The sequence below is a fragment of the Siphateles boraxobius genome, unplaced genomic scaffold, assembly GCF_051911475.1.
Source record: "Siphateles boraxobius isolate OS27281-9 unplaced genomic scaffold, OSU_SipBor_1 13, whole genome shotgun sequence".
Lineage (NCBI taxonomy): Eukaryota > Metazoa > Chordata > Actinopteri > Cypriniformes > Leuciscidae > Siphateles > Siphateles boraxobius.
The window spans coordinates 13982147-14000362 of NW_027508733.1; the positions used below are offsets into that span (position 1 = coordinate 13982147).

An 18216-nucleotide genomic window follows, 5' to 3' on the forward strand; every position below is an offset into this window, starting at 1 on the left:
CATTTATTATCTTTATGAGCGCGGTCTCTGTACTGTGGTGCGGTCGGAAACCAGATTGAAAATGGTCAAAGTATCCATTCGAGCTTAAGAATTTGTTCAGCTGATTGAAGACAACTTTTTCAATGATCTTGCCTATGAAAGGAAGATTTGAGATCGGTCTATAGTTGTTTAATATGGTCTTATCCAGATTGCTCTTTTTCAGGAGGGGCTTGACAACAGCAGTTTTCAGGGAGGTCGGAAAACTCCCAGAGAGAAGTGAGGCATTTACCACTTCTAGGAGATCTGCTTCTAAGCTGTGTAACACATTTTTGAAAAAAGATGTGGGAAGTGCGTCAAGGGCGCAGGTTGATGTTTTTAGGTGCTGTACTGTTTCTTCCAAAATGTTGCCGTCAATTTCTTCGAAATCAGACATAGTGGCTACTTTCTCGTGCTGTTGTCTGATCTGTCTGACCCCAGCGCAACTCAAGGATGAGCTGATCACCTTTCTGATATTATTGATTTTCTCAGAGAAGAAAGAAGCAAACTCACTGCACTTTCTCACTGAGAGCATTTCACTGGGAATCTGGCTTGGGGGGTTTGTCAGTCTCTCTACAGTAGCAAAAAGAGTGCGCGTGTTGTTTATATTGCTGTTTATAATATTCGAGAAGAAAATCTGTCTAGCTTTGCCTAGTTCCTTATTGAAAGCATGGATGCTGTCTTTGTAGATGTTATAATGGACTACAAGTTTTGTCTTCCGCCACATGCGCTCTGCTTTTCCGCATTGTCTTTTCATATTTTGCACTGCTGTTGAGTTTCTCCAAGGTGCTTTTTGTCTGCCACTCTTCTTCCTGACTTTCACAGGAGCAATATCATCAATTACACTTTTAACTTCTGAGTTAAAAAAATCAAGGAGAAAATCAACATAGTCAGCAGATATGCTTGGTGTTAAAGATATAGCCTTCATAAATAGTACACTAGTGTTCTCATTTAAGCATCTCTTCTTGACAGACACATATCTAGCTTCAATGGCAGGAGAGATCAATATATCAAAGAAAATACAAAAATGATCAGACATTGCTACATCCTTTATAACAATTGATGAAATGTTTAGACCCTTACTGATAAGTAAATCTAGAGTGTGTCCACGATTATGTGTGGGTCCATGTACATGCTGAGTCAGATCAAAAGTTATTAAAACAGTTTTGATTTCTTTTGCCATATTGTTTTCTGCATTATCTATGTGAATGTTAAAATCTCCAGCAATGGCAAAGCAGTCAAACTCTGAGGAAATTGTTGATAACAGTTCTGTTAAGTTCTCAGCAAAAGCTGGAGAGTATTTTGGAGAGCTGTAAACAATGATAAGTAAAATGCGTGGAGCACCTTTTAACACAATTCCCAGATATTCGAAAGACGGGTAATTCCCAAATGATATTTGCTTACATTGATAGACATCTTTATAAAGAGCAGCTAAACCTCCGCCTCTTCTGACAGATCTGCAGACACTCATAAAAGTAAAGTTAGGAGGGGCTGTTTCATTGAGGACTGTTAGACTGCAAATTTCTTCTAGCCAAGTTTCATTTAGCAACATAAAATCCAGGTTGTATGTGGTTATTAAGTCGTTGACTAAAAGTGATTTATTTTTAAGTGAGCGGATGTTTAAAAGTGCTAACTTAACAGTCTTACTTTTTGTCCCACAGCAATCTTGGTATGTCGTGTAATAGGCACCAGATTAGATGGGTTTGCTGTACGGCTTTTGAAGGCCTTAGACTTTCTATCATGTAATCGAACAGCAATAGAAAAGGATACAGGCACACTGGGTTCCCGCTTGTTCTGTAAACATTTGAGAAAGTTATTGTTATCATAGCGGGGACCCGACACATATCACTGAGAGCTGGTATCAGTTGTTTTTGGTTCACCTCGAGCCGCTGGAGGAGGGTGTGGGCCCTGGCGCTGTGGCAGAGGCCGAAGAGCTCTCACAGGAGGAGGGGGAGGGCGAGCTGGGCCCGCAAAATTGGTGGGTTTGGGGCCTGGCGTTTTTTGGTTGGTATCTGGGGGTTTGCAGCAAAAGAGTGGGATAGTCTAGTTCCAGCATGCACCAGTTGTTCCATTTTCTCTGAGAAGCACAGAAGTGGAGATGCTGGAGAGAGTGATAACGTTTCCGGTGAGAGGGGTTGTTGCTCTGGTGTTATTGGAGGCTGTAATATGCTGTCCTGGTTTCCCTGGCTGTTTTCCAGAAAGTCGTCCTTTGGTGCTGTATCTTGGAGCAGTGCTAGTATGTCACAGTCTGTCAGTGGTGAGCTCTGTGGGCAGGGCTCAGCTGAGATTGTGTCCGTGAGCAGAGGTTGTTGTGGCTGAGTGGTGTTATCACTGTCCTTGTGTGATGTGTCAACCGCATGTCCATTCAGGTGCTGAAGTGAAATCCTGTGGTCATTCATACTGTATCCAGGTGTGTGTGTGCCATTCAGGTTGAGTGGATTGGCACACATTGCAGAAGGATGACTGAGGGAGAAGTAGATATTGTCCTTTAGCACTCTTTTACCAAGTTTGTTTGGGTGGTGGCCATCCTGTTGAAACAGTTGCCTCTGACTCCAGAAAAGATTGAAGTTGTCAATAAAGTTTTCACTTTATTTTATATTGCAGGTTTTTTGCAGCCATGTATTAAGTCCAAGCAACCGTGAAAACCTGTTTGTTCCTCTTGCTGGGAGTGGTCCACTGATGAATGTCTGCACTTTCAGTCTTTTAAGTGTTTCAAAAAGTTCATTGAAACCCTTTTGAAGAAGTTCCGACTGCTCTTTATGAATATCATTCTTCCCCACATGAATGATGAGTCGATTTGCAGTCTTATGTTTCATCAGAATGTTCTGAAGTTCCCTGTTTACATCAGATGTTGTTGCTTGTGGAAGGCAGCACGTTGTTGTATCCCTGCTATTAATGTTTCTGATTACGGAGTCGCCCACTATAAGAGTCCTGGGCCCGGCTGCACTGTGAGCTGAGTGCCGCTGTCTGCTCGACCTTGAGCCCCAGTTAGCATCAGTGTTAGCTACAGGCTGATTCAGTCTGTGTTCGATCACATTCATCAAATTTGGGGAGTCCTCATTCATTAATACTTCAAATCTGTTCTCAAGATGTATAGGCGGTGTTAGGAGACCAGTGTTTGCAGTCCTTGTCAGAGCCGTATCTGGGGTAGAGGATGCTACTGCAGTAATATGTGATGCTCGTGACAATCTGATGTCTCAAGTATTAATAATATGATAATATGATAATATTAATAATATGAAGGTATTATACTATAATGAAAATAAATATTGTTGAAAATGTTATTTATATCACCATTAAGGTTCTATTTATCACTTTCAAAGCATGGTTCTTTATGGAACCTTATAAGAAGGGTTCTATAGCCTGTATGCATATGACGTCACGTCACTGCGTTGCCATGGCGTGAAATGCAGATGGAGGGCAGTAAGTGATTTGCTGTATTTAGGAAGCACTAACAAACTCAAAATGCCTATGGCCCAGTCCCAATTTGCCTACTTATACTACGACCTAAAAGTATGTACTCTTTTTGTGAGTGTGTAGCAAAAGAGTATAAGCTTTGGACATCATGTCACCTTTAACGGACAGATCTGTTGTGTGCATCCTGTCACCGTAAACTGCCCTGTCAATCATCGTGTCACAGTTAAAATCCTCCATTCAATCTAATTTGATTTCCTACCGTTTCGGAGAGCACATTCATCTGCAGTCGTGGGTCTTTCATGCGGAGACTCTCCTCATGTGTTTGCAATTTGTATAATGATGCATTTAAAAGGTAATGGCTAAACATATCTTTACAAAAGTTCACAATGCTGCTGCAGATGCAATATAATGTGTAGACAACATTGAATAAATACATTTTCGTCAGGTTAGATACTGATAATTAATCACTCAAACACCTTTATCTAAACCTCTCTACATAACCGCCGGACTCGCGTGTCCTCAATGTCTGTAATTTTTTAACACTTTTAACTCGTGTTTGTAGTTCTAACCAAAACCTCGTCCAACGCGGGATGGGTTGTGGGCAATATTAGCCGTTAGAGTGTGCATCGATCTGCACTTCGGATTCTGACCGGAAATAGTAGACCATCCGGGTATCTTTGGAAAACTCATTTCACGATTTGGGACGTACTGATTCTATTTTCGAATACTATTTAGGACGGATAGTATGAGAATTGGGACTGGGCCATTGTTTTGCGTTGTTTATGGTTGCTCAAATTGATCAAACCGAGAAACCACGAGTTTTTATCGTGTACCAAAAGTTGTTGTTCATAAGGGGGAAAAATGCAAGAAATTGACAGAAAAATGCTGGAAAATTGGCTTGCAAACCTACGTCTGCGGTTGGGAGGAGCTGATTTGGAAAATGCTTGTGTGTGCAGTGATCACTTAGTCAAAGGTGAGTTAATACAACTTAAGACAAGGTAGTTGCTGATATCTACCGCCTTGATGGCAGGCAAATGTTTAAATTCATTTGAAAAATCGCTCCTGTTCACAACGTAAGGATCACGTCCAACATATGTTTCGATTTTTTGTTTATATCTTTCTCTTGTAATAGCGTCTAAAGTAGTACAGTATGGACTTTCATCCATCTCATCCATTCCACTCTTCACTTTCTGTCCTCCATCTGCATTTTGCGCGTCATCACAATCACGTGACTGCAAACCACCTATTTAGCACCAAAAAGGGTTTTGCTATTGTTACAAGCAGAAGAACCATAATTTGTTACTGTTTAGAACCATTTTTCTTAAGAGTATGGTGACAGTGGGTGGAGGAAGTAAAACCAGACAGAGTGGTATGTTATGTGGATTCTGTATCAGCCCTTTACAGTATTAAAATTATGAAATCTAATAGAGAAGATTTAAATAGAGAAATTATTAATGTACATCACAAATGTAACTGAAAAGTTAATTCTACATTACTACACTGGCTTCAAGGGGTTCAGTTTTTTTTTTCCTTTTGCAGAGAGCAGACTAAACAGTGTGTGTGTGTGTGTGTGTGTGTGTGTGTGTGTGTGTGTGTGTGTGTGTGTGTGTGTGTGTGTGTGTGTGTGTGTGTGTGTGTGTGTGTGTGTGTGTGTGTGTGTGTGTGTGTGTGTGTGTGTGTGTGTGTGTGTTGGTGGGTTTAGTTGACTGGCAGTTTGTCCCTCAACTTCAGAGTAAACAGCCTTACAGTAAACTAATGCTGTGAGTTATAATACAGGAATCTTTGACATCTTCAGACAAATCCACTTTGGAGGTCCCAATGTAAAGAAGAGTTTCTCGTTTCTCGTTTCTCTGTAGACTACAGGAAATAGGAGCTTACCGTCAACCGCCATCTCTACAAGTGTAAAACAAATGTGATGTAAAGAATGCATATGTTGTTTGTAAAAGCAAAGGCAATGTATATGATCGGATTGTGTGTATGATGATTTCCTGTTGCATGTCTGCAGGTCTGAATAAGCAATGTAATTTCTACTGCAACTGAATGAAATATGAAATATAACATTTTCATTCCCATACTGACATATTTTCATGTTATAAAAACAGAATGAGAGATTTCCATAGTTTTTTGGGATTTGTTTTACACTCCCATTAGTTGTTAAAGTTGTGTACTAACAATATCCAACAGTTTATATACAGTACATTAACACATCACATGAGAATTCTGTCAAATGAACATCACATGCATCGGTGCGTGACGAAACATTGCACCATAGCATAATGCCTCACCTGACTGTTGTCGTGATATCTCACAGGACATAATCTTAGAGAATATGGTTTACACATTAATTTGTTTTTGCTTATGGCTTTTAGGAGGTAAGTTCCACATTTTTATGTCTTCAGTTGTTTTAGTCTTGCATGCAGTCAGTAATGATCTGTCATCCTAACAAGTTTTCTACATCAAAGTGGTAATCCACTCAAAAATGAAAATTCTGTCATCATTTACTCATGTTGTTCCAGACCTGTATGAGTTTCTTTCTTTTGTTGAACACAAAAGAAGATATATCAAACAGTTGAAGGTAGCATTGACTTAATATTTTTTCCCCATACTGGAAGTCAATGGCTACCCACAACTGTTTGATTACCAACATTCTTCAAAATATCTTCTTTTGTGTTCAACAGAAGAAAGAAACTCATACAGGTTTGGAAAAACATGAGAGTGAATAAATGATGACAGAATTTTCATTGTTGGGTGAACTATCCCTTTAACTATTCAAGTATGTCCTAATAGTTTGGATCTGTTAGATTATATAGTGTAAAATGGCAACAAAATGGCATGGCAATTCACAACTGTTTTACAATATCTGAGATGAAAATCTTTGACTTGTTGTTCACTGTTTTGTTCCAGGTGTGTCTGGTGTTTATACAGAAGAAACTGAATTGATATCAGTGATGGAGGGAGATTCTGTCACTTTAAACACTGATAGTGTAATACACAGAAATAGTCTGATTCTGTGGACATTTAGGACATTTATTAGTCTCTGAATCACAAATTCAGAGACTAATATATCTGAAATCTATAAACAGATAATCTCTATATATGATAGTGGTGAGAAGGAGAGATTCCGAGGCAGATTACAAATAGACGAGAAAACAGGATCTCTGACCATCACAAACATCAACACATTACACTCTGGACTTTATAAACTACAGATCATCAATGTAGGGGTCAAACACAAGACTTTCAACATTGCTGTCTATGGTGAGTAAACTGGATAAATCATTTCAAATTGTGTTATTTATTTAATTTAAACTGATCCATCTGTCAATGCATTTCTTTGATTATTTGAATATATATATATCTATTCAAATAATCAAAGAAATGCATTGACAGATGGTCCAGTTTAAATTAAATAATATATATATATATATATATATATATATATATATATATATATATATATATATATATATATATATATATATATATATAATATACAGGTGCTGGTCATATAATTAGAATATCATCAAAAAGTTGATTTATTTCAGTAATTCCATTCAAAAAGTGAAATTTGGATATTACATTCATTCATTACACACAGACTGATATATTTCAAATGTTTATTTCATTTAATTGTGATGATTAAAACTGACAACTAATGAAAATCCCAAATTCAGTATCTCCGAAAATTAGAATATTACTTAAGACCAATACAAAAAAAGATTTTTAGAAATGTTGGCCAACTGAAAAGTATGAACATGAAAAGTATGAGCATGTACAGCACTCAATACTTAGTTGGACCTGAATTACTGCAGCAATGCGGCGTGGCATGGAGTCGGCGTGGCATCAGTCTGTGGCACTGACAAAACTGACAAAAGGTCATTGCTAAAGAGGCTGGCTGTTCACAGAGCTCTGTGTCCAAGCACATTAATAGAGAGGCGAAGGGCAGGAAAAGATGTGGTAGAAAAAAAGTGAACAAGCAATAGGGATAACTGCACCCTGGAGAGGATTGTGAAACAAAACCCATTCAAAAATGTGGGGGAGATTCACAAAGAGTGGACTGCAGCTGGAGTCAGTGCTTCAAGAACCACCACGCACAGACGTATTCAAGACATGAGTTTCAGCTGTCACATTCCTTGTGTAAAACCACTCTTGAACAAGACACTGCGTCAGAAGCGTCTGAAGACAAAAAGGACTGGACTGCTGCTGAGTGGTCCAAAGTTATGTTCTCTGATGAAAGTAAATTTTGCATTTCCTTTGGAAATCAAGGTCCCAGAGTCTGGAGGAAGAGAGGAGAGGCACAGAATCCATGTTGCTTGAAGTCCAGTGTAAAGTTTCCACAGTCATTGATGGTTTGGGGTGCCATTTTATCTTCCTGTGTTGGTCCACTGTGTTTTCTGAGGTCCAAAGTCTACGCAGCCGTTTACCAGGAAGTTTTAGAGCACTTCATGCTTCCTGCTGCTGACCAACTTTATTGAGATGCAGATTTCATTTTCCAACAGGACTTGGCACCTGCACACAGTGCCAAAGCTACCAGTACCTGGTTTATCCCTGTTCTTAATTGGCCAGCAAACTCGCCTGACCTTAACCCTATAGAAAACCTATGGGGTATTGTGAAGAGGAAGATGCGATACGCCAGGCCCAATAATGCAGAAGAGCTGAAGGCCACTATCAGAGCAACCTGGGCTCTCATAACACCTGAGCAGTGCCACAGACTGATCGACTCTATGCCACGTCCGCATTGCTGCAGTAATTCAGGCAAAAGGAGCCCCAACTAAGTATTGAGTGCTGTACATGCTCATACTTTTCAGTCGGCCAACATTTCTAAAAATCCTTTTTTTGTATTGGTCTTACGTAATATTCTAATTTTCGGAGATACTGAATTTAGGATTTTCATTAGTTGTCAGTTTTAATCATCACTATTAAATGAAATAAACAAAATATATCAGTCTGTGTGTAATGAATGAATAATATAATATCCAAATTTCACTTTTTGAATGGAATTACTGAAATAAATCAACTTTTTGATGATATTCTAATTATATGACCAGCACCTGTATATATATATATATGTGCTTATTTTAGGTCTTCTAACTGTTCCTGTCATCAGTGATTTATTGCAAAACCCTTCAGTGTCAGAAAGATCGTCAAAGCAGAAATGTTCACTGGTGTGTTCAGTGTTGAATGTGAGTGATTTGACTCTCTCCTGGTACAAAGGAATCAGTGTATTGTCCAGCATCAGTGTGTCTGATCCCAGCATCAGTCTCTCTCTACCTCTGGAGATACAATGTCTGGATGATTCATACAGCTGTGTAGTGTCTTATTCATTCAGCAACAGAACTAAACACCTCAACAACACTGATCTCTGTCACACATGTCAAGGCAAGTCAGCATTCATTTTAGTACTCTTTACACATCTGAAAGAGTTAAAGTACACTATTTTCTTCTGTTTTTTCCCTCAGACTCTGTCCAGTGTACACTGTTGTGGTTTCTCTGAAGCTGTGATCCGATTGGTCATCTCTGCTCTGGTGGGCGCGGCTACTGTTGCTGTGTTGGTTTATGACATCAAATCTGGAAGCATTCAATATGACAGGAGCAGGGGGTGATGCTTTAAAATCTTACCACACATTAAGGGGAACTATTATGCCTTTTTTCAGTTTTTTCTTAGTGTGTAATAACTGTTTGTGCATGTAAACAATCTGTGAAGTAACAAAGCACAAAGTCCATGACAAAAGGAGTTAACAAACCTAATATTTTCAACAGCAGGTTACAGTTTATCTTGTTTTTGTGGTCCATTGCTGTTTTTTTATATCAACTTGTGGTAGACTGTCGTCTTTGACGTGTCAAATATATTCAACTTTAAAAAATGCGTCTCAAGACCTTGCGTGTTTATTCATTCCACTCCACTGCACTGCATCTCATGTTATAAAGAGCAAAAAATCATTCTGTGTGAGCTGCATTCATTCAGCTTACTGCAATTCATTATGTGCGAACAACTGACCTATAAACGCTAAATGATTTAAAAAATGACATTACAGAATTCATATATCTATACATATTACACATAATATACAGTCCCGGATACATGCACACAATGAAAAGGTTGTTTATGTTAATTTAACAAGTTTGCTTGCCCATAAAATCTTTAGGATATTAGGTTAAACTTATTTGGCTTGCTGTCCATGAAGCAGCTTCAACTTGAGCTCTGATATACCCCCGAAAAAGTGCCGAATGAATTTGGGACAGCAAGTTAAATTAAGCATGATCAAAGTAATTAAGGTATTAAGGATGCCTAAAAGCTTAAAGCATGCTACCCCCCAAAAGGAGTGGAAATTTAAGCAGTATGGAGCATGGATGAACACTGCTGCACCATTGATATTTAAAGGGGCTCCTGTAGGAGCTGGGCTGGTACGTGTCTACCTACTGTGTCCACCATGTGGAGCTATAACAACATGAGGCTTGTGGACTGGGATACATCTCACTGCTGCACTGCTGCGGCAGTGACTTTCAGAAATGACTCATGCGGGAGTATCTTGAGACTGGAGGTTTGAGTACGAGGCTGGAGAACGCCCTGCCGCAGCATCAATGACATGGAGCCCCAAGCTGTAAAAAGTCAAAGGAACCAGGGGCCCCCAGATGTCACGGACGGGGAAGGAGGTCCTCATCGCTAAAGGTAAATGGGCCACTGATGTCCAAAACGAACCCCTCTACCGCAGAAAGAGGGAACCTACGGTATATAGAGAAAATGCAGAACTACCGTCCTTCTGACGTGGGGGGCTTAGATCACATGAAGACATGAGGGCCCGCTGCGTCCAAGGGACCTACGATCCTTGGTACCTCCAGTCTGCTTGTTCGGATAGGAGGACTCACACTGCAATTTGAACGGGAAAAGCCTCCATGGTTAAAAACATGAAGGATCACACAGCAATTCAGAAAGGGAGAGCCCCCACGGCGCCCGAATGGAAAGCTCACACTCCGATTCGACTGGGAGAGCTCTTGCTGCATTTCGAAGGAGAGAAGGGTAGGGATGCTGGGACAGCTGATGCTAGAGAGAGGTAAGCGGCTGCTTATATACTCAGGCTGTTAATTGAAAGATTAGATTGGGTCACACCTCCCAAACTTACGTTTAGGAACTTCATAAAGATTTTGATACTATTTTATGTGTTATTTAATTTGTCAATAAGATGTGACCATTTCTTCCTTTTATGTAAGCCTACTAAATAATCTTCATTTTAAAAGCAGTGGGGGGTTCAGTTTCTGCACATACCCCTCAAAAGATGGGTCCTGCTCAACAGTACAACTGATGAACAGAAGATGTGATCACCTATGTACTGATGTGGCGAAGATTGTTCTCAACCAGAGGAAGTCTTAACATCCCATTGTCATACATTCTCCACTAAAAGTAAAACAAAAAAACAAAACAATTTAAATTACGTTTTTTAATGGACAGTCAGGTAAGCTTATGTTAAGCATGATTTAAAGCAATGGTTTTGGGCTACTCTGGCCCTCAGCGTCCACTGTCCTGCAGATTTAGCTCCGACCTCAAACCCACCTGTCTATTGTCTATAAGTAAACCTAAACACTTTGGTTACATTTTTCAGATGTGCTCTATTATAGTTGGAGGTAAACTCTCCACCTCAAAAGGGCCAGAGTTGCCCGTTCCTGATTTAAATTTAAAAGCAGCAGAAAGAAAAGTGTACATGCCTGCACACATACGCATTCAAACGTGCATGCCTCACCGTTTTTCAGAGATTCACGTTTTTGAAGTTTACACAGAGATGATAACAGTATCGTTTCCAAAACTCATTTTTAAAAACTTGCACTTTGAAACCTATTTCAAAGTTTGCGTTCTCAGGTCACCCAAATGCTGTTGTCGTGTAAATGAACGGCCAGAATGTATAAAGTTTACTGTTTTCAGTTGAAAACAGTGTCGTGTAAACGGCCCCTATATTAACTAATGATTTTCACATCGGAAATTAATCAACTCTGAACTTACTTAAAATGTACAATGATTTTCTTCTAGAGCCGCTGTACAGTCCTAAAAAATATATGTTGCATTAATGTCCTGTTATCACTGTAAAGCTGCTTTGAAACACTATGTATTGTAAAAAGCGCTATATAAATAAATGACTTGACTAAACTTTGTTTAATTCGAGTAAAATAAATATCGGCCATGCTTTTTATCTTGTATGTTTTATAAACAAATGCAAGTGATTTAGTGTCTCTGTTCACAGCCCCAACTTCTCACAAAAGGGTGTGGTGTCATGTAACCAGAAAAATGATACCGATTTCTTCGTCATACCTCCAGGTTTAACAACCTGCCTTACTGTATTAGTCTGTTGCAAACATGGAAAACACACTTTCCACAGCTCAATGGAGACTTTAATTATCAGATATTTTCGGAAATATATTAAAGAATATGATTTTAGACACTGCTTTCATCTGCTTTTGCATTCTGATCACAAATGGTAAGTCGGATTTAATTTCATGAAATGCTGTCAAAACCAGACCTAACATGCAAGTAATTGTTTAAATATCAAAATTTAAACACATATAACACAACAACTTTTTCCTTAAAACTCAATATTTATTAGAACACTAAAAAATGTCGGTTAATAAAAACAACTAAAGTAGGTAAAAGTGACCCTGCAAAGGCAATTATGGTTTGTATAGAGGTTTTAATGAAGGAACAATTGAAGCAAAATAAAGAGTTTTATTACAGAACTCCAACCGGCGTCACACTTTTACCCGAAAAAGTACATCAGCTCTCGCAGTTCCACATGAAGGACATATCCATTTTGCAGCTAATCATAATTTGGGGCTTTTCAACTTCAACAACCAGATTATTGACAGCTAAAACTTGGAAATCCCATGAATTTAAAGGGTTAAAAAATGAAAATGAAAATTCTGTAATTAATTACTCACCATCATGTTGTTTCAAACCCGTAAGACCTTCCGTTTATCTTCTGAACACAAATTAATATATTTCTGATGAAATCCGAGAGCTCTGCAGTGTCGTTGCTTCATGTGGGGTCAGAAACCTCTCAGATTTCATCAAATATTTCTTCATTTGTGTTTTCCGAAAATGAAGGAAGGTCTTATGGGTTTGGACCGACATGAGGGTGAATAATTAATGACAAAATGTTTATTTTTGGCTGAACTAATCTTTTAACACAGTATTCATGTAATCTTTACAGCAAAAACACTTTCTTGTATATACACCCCAAGTACAACGGCACTCATGACTTAGTGAAACAACAACGGAGTGTCTCTAAAACCACTCTTTTGTGCTGAACTTCCTTCTTTTGTACTTCCTTCATCCATGAATTCATTACTAATTCTAAAACGTCACTTTAGAACTAAGAATGCTGAGTCGCTTCATTGAAGCTTATTGTGTTACGGAGTAGGGTATTATGAGAGAGATATTGACTAAGCCAGTGTATTACCTGCATCTGAGACATCTGTTTTCAAACTGGGGACTCAAGAGAGTGACAGGGGGTCTATGAAAAAGTCTAGAGAAAAGCTGTAAAAATTTATTTTGTTGTTTGTGAGAAGGTGCATAATTTCTACTATTTTTTTGTAGATTGCACCAGTGGGTTATGCAACAGTGTGAAAATAACCCAACAAAATTACCAAATAGGCTGAAAATTGAGCCTTCAATAACATTTTGGTTTCTTATTATGTATTTATTACAAAATTTCTTTGTTCCTCATTATTGGGCATAAATTGTATTACAGTAAAATCTCAGTTTCAGGTGTGTTTGGTGCTGCTACAGATGGAGTGAATTTAATATCAGTGACTGAGGGAGATTCTGTCACTCTAAACTCTGATGTTACTGGAATACGAAATAATAATATATTATGGATGTTTGGACCTCAAGAGACTCGTATAGCTGAAATCTTTAGATGGACCATTAATATGTTTGACAGTATTGAGATATTTGGAGACAGACTCCAGATGGACAGTCAAACTGGATCTTTGACCATCAGAAACATCAGATCTGAACACACTGGACTTTATAAACTACAGATCATCAACAGCAGAGAAAATTCATTCAAGAGATTCAGTGTTACTGTCTATGGTGAGTAAACTGCATTAATCATGTCACAAATGCTATAATTATTGATTAACTTTTAATTTTAGTCTGAGCTCAACTCAGTGTGCTATAAGTTGTTCCAATAAAACAATAAAGTGATAATTCAAATTTGCAGCTAAAATTACCTACCAAATGCTGAAATGACAAATTATGTACAAAAACTGATTAAATAGTTGCTTAAGTGCAATTTTATGTTCTCAGAAGGTGAAGCATAAAAATACATTTCAAAACAAATAGAAAAATAAATTTCTATATGCACAATCTGCAAGATGTTGTTAGTTATTGATTGTACTCAATACTGATATAATACTTACTTTTACTTTTTCTTTAATGTTTTCCAGCTCGTCTAGATGTTCCTGTCATCACCAGAGACTCTTCAGACTGTTCTTCATCATCTGAACGTTCATCATTGTCCAGGTGTTCACTGGTGTGTTCAGTGTTGAATGTGAGTGATGTGACTCTCTCCTGGTACAAAGGAATCAGTGTATTGTCCAGTATCAGTGTGTCTGATCTCAGCATCAGTCTCTCTCTACCTCTGGAGGTGAAATATCAGGATAAAAACACTTACAGCTGTGTGATCAACAATCCCATCACACACCAGACTAAACATCTGGACATCAGTCGACTCTGCCAGACATGTCCAAGTACGTCAGCATTATTAGTCCATTCACTGAACTGCCTGTGTCTTTTAATGAAAACATATGAAACACATTTTTACAATTTTCCATTGATTTTAAAGTGCAGTAAGCGATTTCTTAGAATCTTTGAAATTTGTTGCTATGAAATCAACCCAAACAAACACACCCCTCCCTTCATTGGTCTTCCCCCAAAGCTGTCTAATGCGCTAGCTGGTTGCATGTTTGTTACTTTGAGGGGCTGAGCAGTAAAGGGAGGGGTGTGTTTGTTTGTGTAAACAGTCCTACTGACACGCTCAGAGAAGGATTCGAACTGAGGTCTCTGGTGTGGGAAGCAGGCGCTCTAACAAGGAGGCTTAAGATCACAGCTTCTAACATCAGTCGCTAGCGTGCCTCTTGAGATCAGGGGAGTGAGGTTTAAATGCACAGCTGAACTTACGACAGTTACACTTACCCCCTAAACCTCACTTCCATCCGGGTCACGGCACCATGTGTAACTGGTTGTTGTATGCATTGTGTGTTTTGTGTAGTTAGACACGGGACAGCAAGCGGCAGTTTTGCCGGATCTTTTATTCCTCTCCTCTATGTTGCAAAAGAACAATTAAGCAGCCTCTTAGTGAATTTCCCTTAATGTTCTCTCTTTCATTCAGTTACAATGCAAAAGGGGTAAAAAAGGAGCATAAAACATAAATTGAGTAAATAAAACTGACATTAAACAAGAAAACATTATAAAAAGAAAAACATACCTCATGCAAGAGAACAAATAAGCAGCCTCTGGGTGAATTATCCTTAACGTTCTCTATTAAATAAATATGATGTACACATCACCATGTGCTCTCATTTCCATATTTAACAGGAGACAAAATTATAATCTAAAAAAAGGTAAAATGACAAAAAATAATCACACAAGTAAGTAAAATAAAATTATACACATAAATTGGGGTGAAATATAGAACCAATAATTAAATAAAATGATCAGAAACCAAATTAAACTGATCTATTCCATGCAAAAGAGGAGACAGAACAGGAAATTATGTTGGTTCATGACATCACAACAATTAAAGGGGAAAGCACTCAATTTGTTTAGGCAGCCACATCAGGTATATGTAAATGACCAATTTTGTGTTAATTCTACTTAATTATACGTTTAAAAGTATAATTTGTATACGTGTTACATTTGGGTGTCGATTTCAAATATCAACAGTGTTTCTCAGAAATCACTTAATGTGTGGTGAAACTTGTTTACACTGATTTGTGTTTTTGCTTTGTTTATTGCAGAACTCCACCAACATGTACTTGGGATACTGCTGATAACAGCTGCATTTCTGCTACTAGCAGTCAAAATTATAGTTGTGTTTAAGTTCTGTAGCTGTATATTTAACAAACTAGCAAAACCTAAAGGCAAGTTTTACTGACAGCTGATACATTTATGGCTCTTAATTTTACAGTCCTGTTATAAAAGCCTTTTTAATTTTATAAATTTAATTGTATTCAACAGCCCAGACTGAAGAAAAGAAAGATTGTGCTAATGCAACCTTAGATAGGGTAAGTTATTTAATAAGGGTAAGTTACCCGTTATTTCATAATTTCTGACACCTGTAAATGGTTTATTTTAACCATTTACTGTAAAATGTTTTTCATCTTGTCTAAAGGTGTTCAGATACTCAGTGTGTTGGGTGCAACATCTCTGTTTTTAATGCATGGTTTGTGACTTTTGGGTTCAGAGTTATTCTTCATCTGGTGCATGTATGATCATGCATCTTTCATTTTAAATAGATGTTGGAACCTATTGTTATTGATCTGTTGAATTATCTTGGACATTTTATTCTAACAGCCTTTGTGTGAACTGTTTGTTTTGTGTGTGTGTGTGTGTGTGTGTGTGTGTGTGTGTGTGTGTGTGTGTGTGTGTGTGTGTGTGTGTGTGTGTGTGTGTGTGTGTGTGTGTGTGTGTGTGTGTGTGTGTGTGTGTGAATTTCCTGCTTTTCTTTTCCTCATCTCTCTGCTTAAATCATGTGTTGCATCAGTACTGGTCTCTCTTGTCTCTCTGACTTCCAAATGTGTTTCTTTACTTACAGGAGGCTGATCAGGGCCATGGATGAGAGGAGGCAACTGTACATTTTGGTGTGAGGAAAAACCCTTAGCAGGTGAACTCCCTTGCAAATACAAGAGCCAAAGCAAACTCCCTTCATCCCCTTAGGGGGAACACCAAAATGCTTTCATTTGTGATTTCAATCTTGACTGCACCTGTCCAACTTCATACCAACTCCTAAAACAGTCATGTCTAAACTTGAGTTGAGCTGGTTTGTGTGTTTAATCTTCTTAGTTATTTTACACAGTTATGAACTGTATATGAATTTAAGCATTAAACACTGTAACAATAATAAATAAAGCAAGAACAAGTTTTAGCTAAAAATTATCCAGTAAGCTGTGAAAGCTTAAATCCAAGCAGGTACTAAGATTTAGGTTTAATGGCACCCAAGGCTTACTGTATTTATGCACATGCATCGCAGTTTGTTGTGTATGGGGCTGCGTAGAAGGAGACTGGTCAGAATGTTCATGATAATCCCTGCCCATCGTCGAAAGCGCCCACAAAGGGCATGTGAGTGCACCTAAGCCGCATCTCTCCAGGGGTCTCATTTATAAAACTGTGTGTAGGATCCTTACTAAAAGTGTACGTGCGCCCGAAAGGCAAAAATGGCATACAGCAAAAAATATTACAATACCGTGCGTACACCAGAACCTTTATAAATCCCAGTCAGAGGAAAATTGTTCACATGCGTCTCCAACCCCGAAATAACGATATGGAGCTTAAAAGGCCTAGTTTTACTATGCATATCCTCATCTGCATATAATTTGCATATTCATCTACGTGATACCATGTTTAACGGTACAAAACATTTAGAAAATATGAGATACGGATTTGCCGTCACATTACATTGCTAAAAATCATTTAGTAGCCTTGTTTTGTTTTTAAATAAATAAATAAAAAGTATAAAAACCATTTCAGAATTTTTTTTTTCTTCAATCTTTTGCACTGGCCAAATAGTATTTTTAATTGCTTTGTATTTTTAAGATAGGCCTTAACGTGCACGCCATCACTGTTTTCACAGATTTATGTTTTTGAAGTTTACACGGAGATGATAAAGTTTTGCAAAAAATTATAATTTTGGAACCTATTTCAAAGTTTGCATTCTCGAGCCAGCAAACACTGTTGCCGTGTAAAAGAACGCCCAGAACACATTAAAAGTTTTCTGTTTTCAGTTAAAACGGATTTGTGTTAGCTAGTTCAGGGATGTCGAACTCAGTTTAGAGGGCCACTGTCCTTAAAAATGTAGCTCCAACCAATTAAACACACACATGAACCAGCTAATCAGGTCATCAGGATTAATGACTTCCAGACAGGTGTTTTGGGGCTGGTTGGAGCTACACTCTGCAGGCAGTGGTCCTCCAAATAGGTCATTTACATACAAGCTTACATGTTTTATTGAATGTGTAATCTATTAAATGCAATTACTAAATCCTATCATCATCCTTTTTTACCATTTATCATCATCAAGTAGGAGACAGTCAAGTGAGCTGAAGTTTTTTTTTTTTTAAGTGCACGTATTACTATTATTACTTTCAGAAACAGCAGAGAACTCAATTTCAAAGTGCTTTTCATTGTTAGTGGTCAGAATTGTGAGATAACATAAGATGTCATGAATAGAGATTTTTTGTACTATCCTTGTTATTTACACATGTGTTGTCTTTGACAGTGGTGTATAAAATTGAATGTATTTTTCCTTTAAATGTCACATTTTAAGTAATATTTTATGTAGATGTTTACAGCATGTGTTAAAAGCAGACAAAATAAAATATAAACTGTTGCAAAATTCCTCTTTTTTTTTTCATTTGTTTTACTGTACTGGAACGACAGTTACTCGTGCATGCATGTGTTACTCTCTTACTGCATATCTGTATTAATGACTTGTAGGGTATGAGCGCAGAATCATGAAGTCAGCATTCCTTAACACAATAAACACACGTTAACAGGGGTTTCTAAAGCCCCAACCTATG

General features: G+C 38.0%; 1 protein-coding gene and 1 pseudogene across 5 annotated transcripts in view; both read left to right on the forward strand.

Annotated features, from left to right (window-relative positions):
* LOC143735458 (SLAM family member 5-like) overlaps window positions 1–18216 on the forward strand; it is a 220643-nt gene that overhangs the window by 142913 nt on the left and 59514 nt on the right. Inside the window, exons 1-6 of one of the 4 annotated variants that reach the window (XM_077225636.1) lie at window positions 11696–11897; window positions 13205–13510; window positions 13867–14169; window positions 15439–15561; window positions 15659–15705; window positions 16236–18032. The exons of 1 other annotated variant lie outside the window; for it this stretch is intronic. In XM_077225636.1, the coding sequence (XP_077081751.1) occupies window positions 11849–11897; window positions 13205–13510; window positions 13867–14169; window positions 15439–15561; window positions 15659–15705; window positions 16236–16259 (852 nt within the window). In that variant the 5' untranslated portion in view covers window positions 11696–11848 and the 3' untranslated portion in view covers window positions 16260–18032. Of the gene's footprint in view, window positions 1–11695; window positions 11898–13177; window positions 13511–13866; window positions 14170–15438; window positions 15562–15658; window positions 15706–16235; window positions 18033–18216 lie in introns of those variants that run through there. 2 more of the 4 variants (XM_077225635.1, XM_077225637.1) reach the window with 2 other exon arrangements.
* LOC143735463 (uncharacterized) lies at window positions 6381–9142 on the forward strand (annotated as a pseudogene). Its single transcript, XR_013203184.1, has 2 exons — window positions 6381–6690; window positions 8515–9142. The product of XR_013203184.1 is annotated as an uncharacterized LOC143735463 (transcript).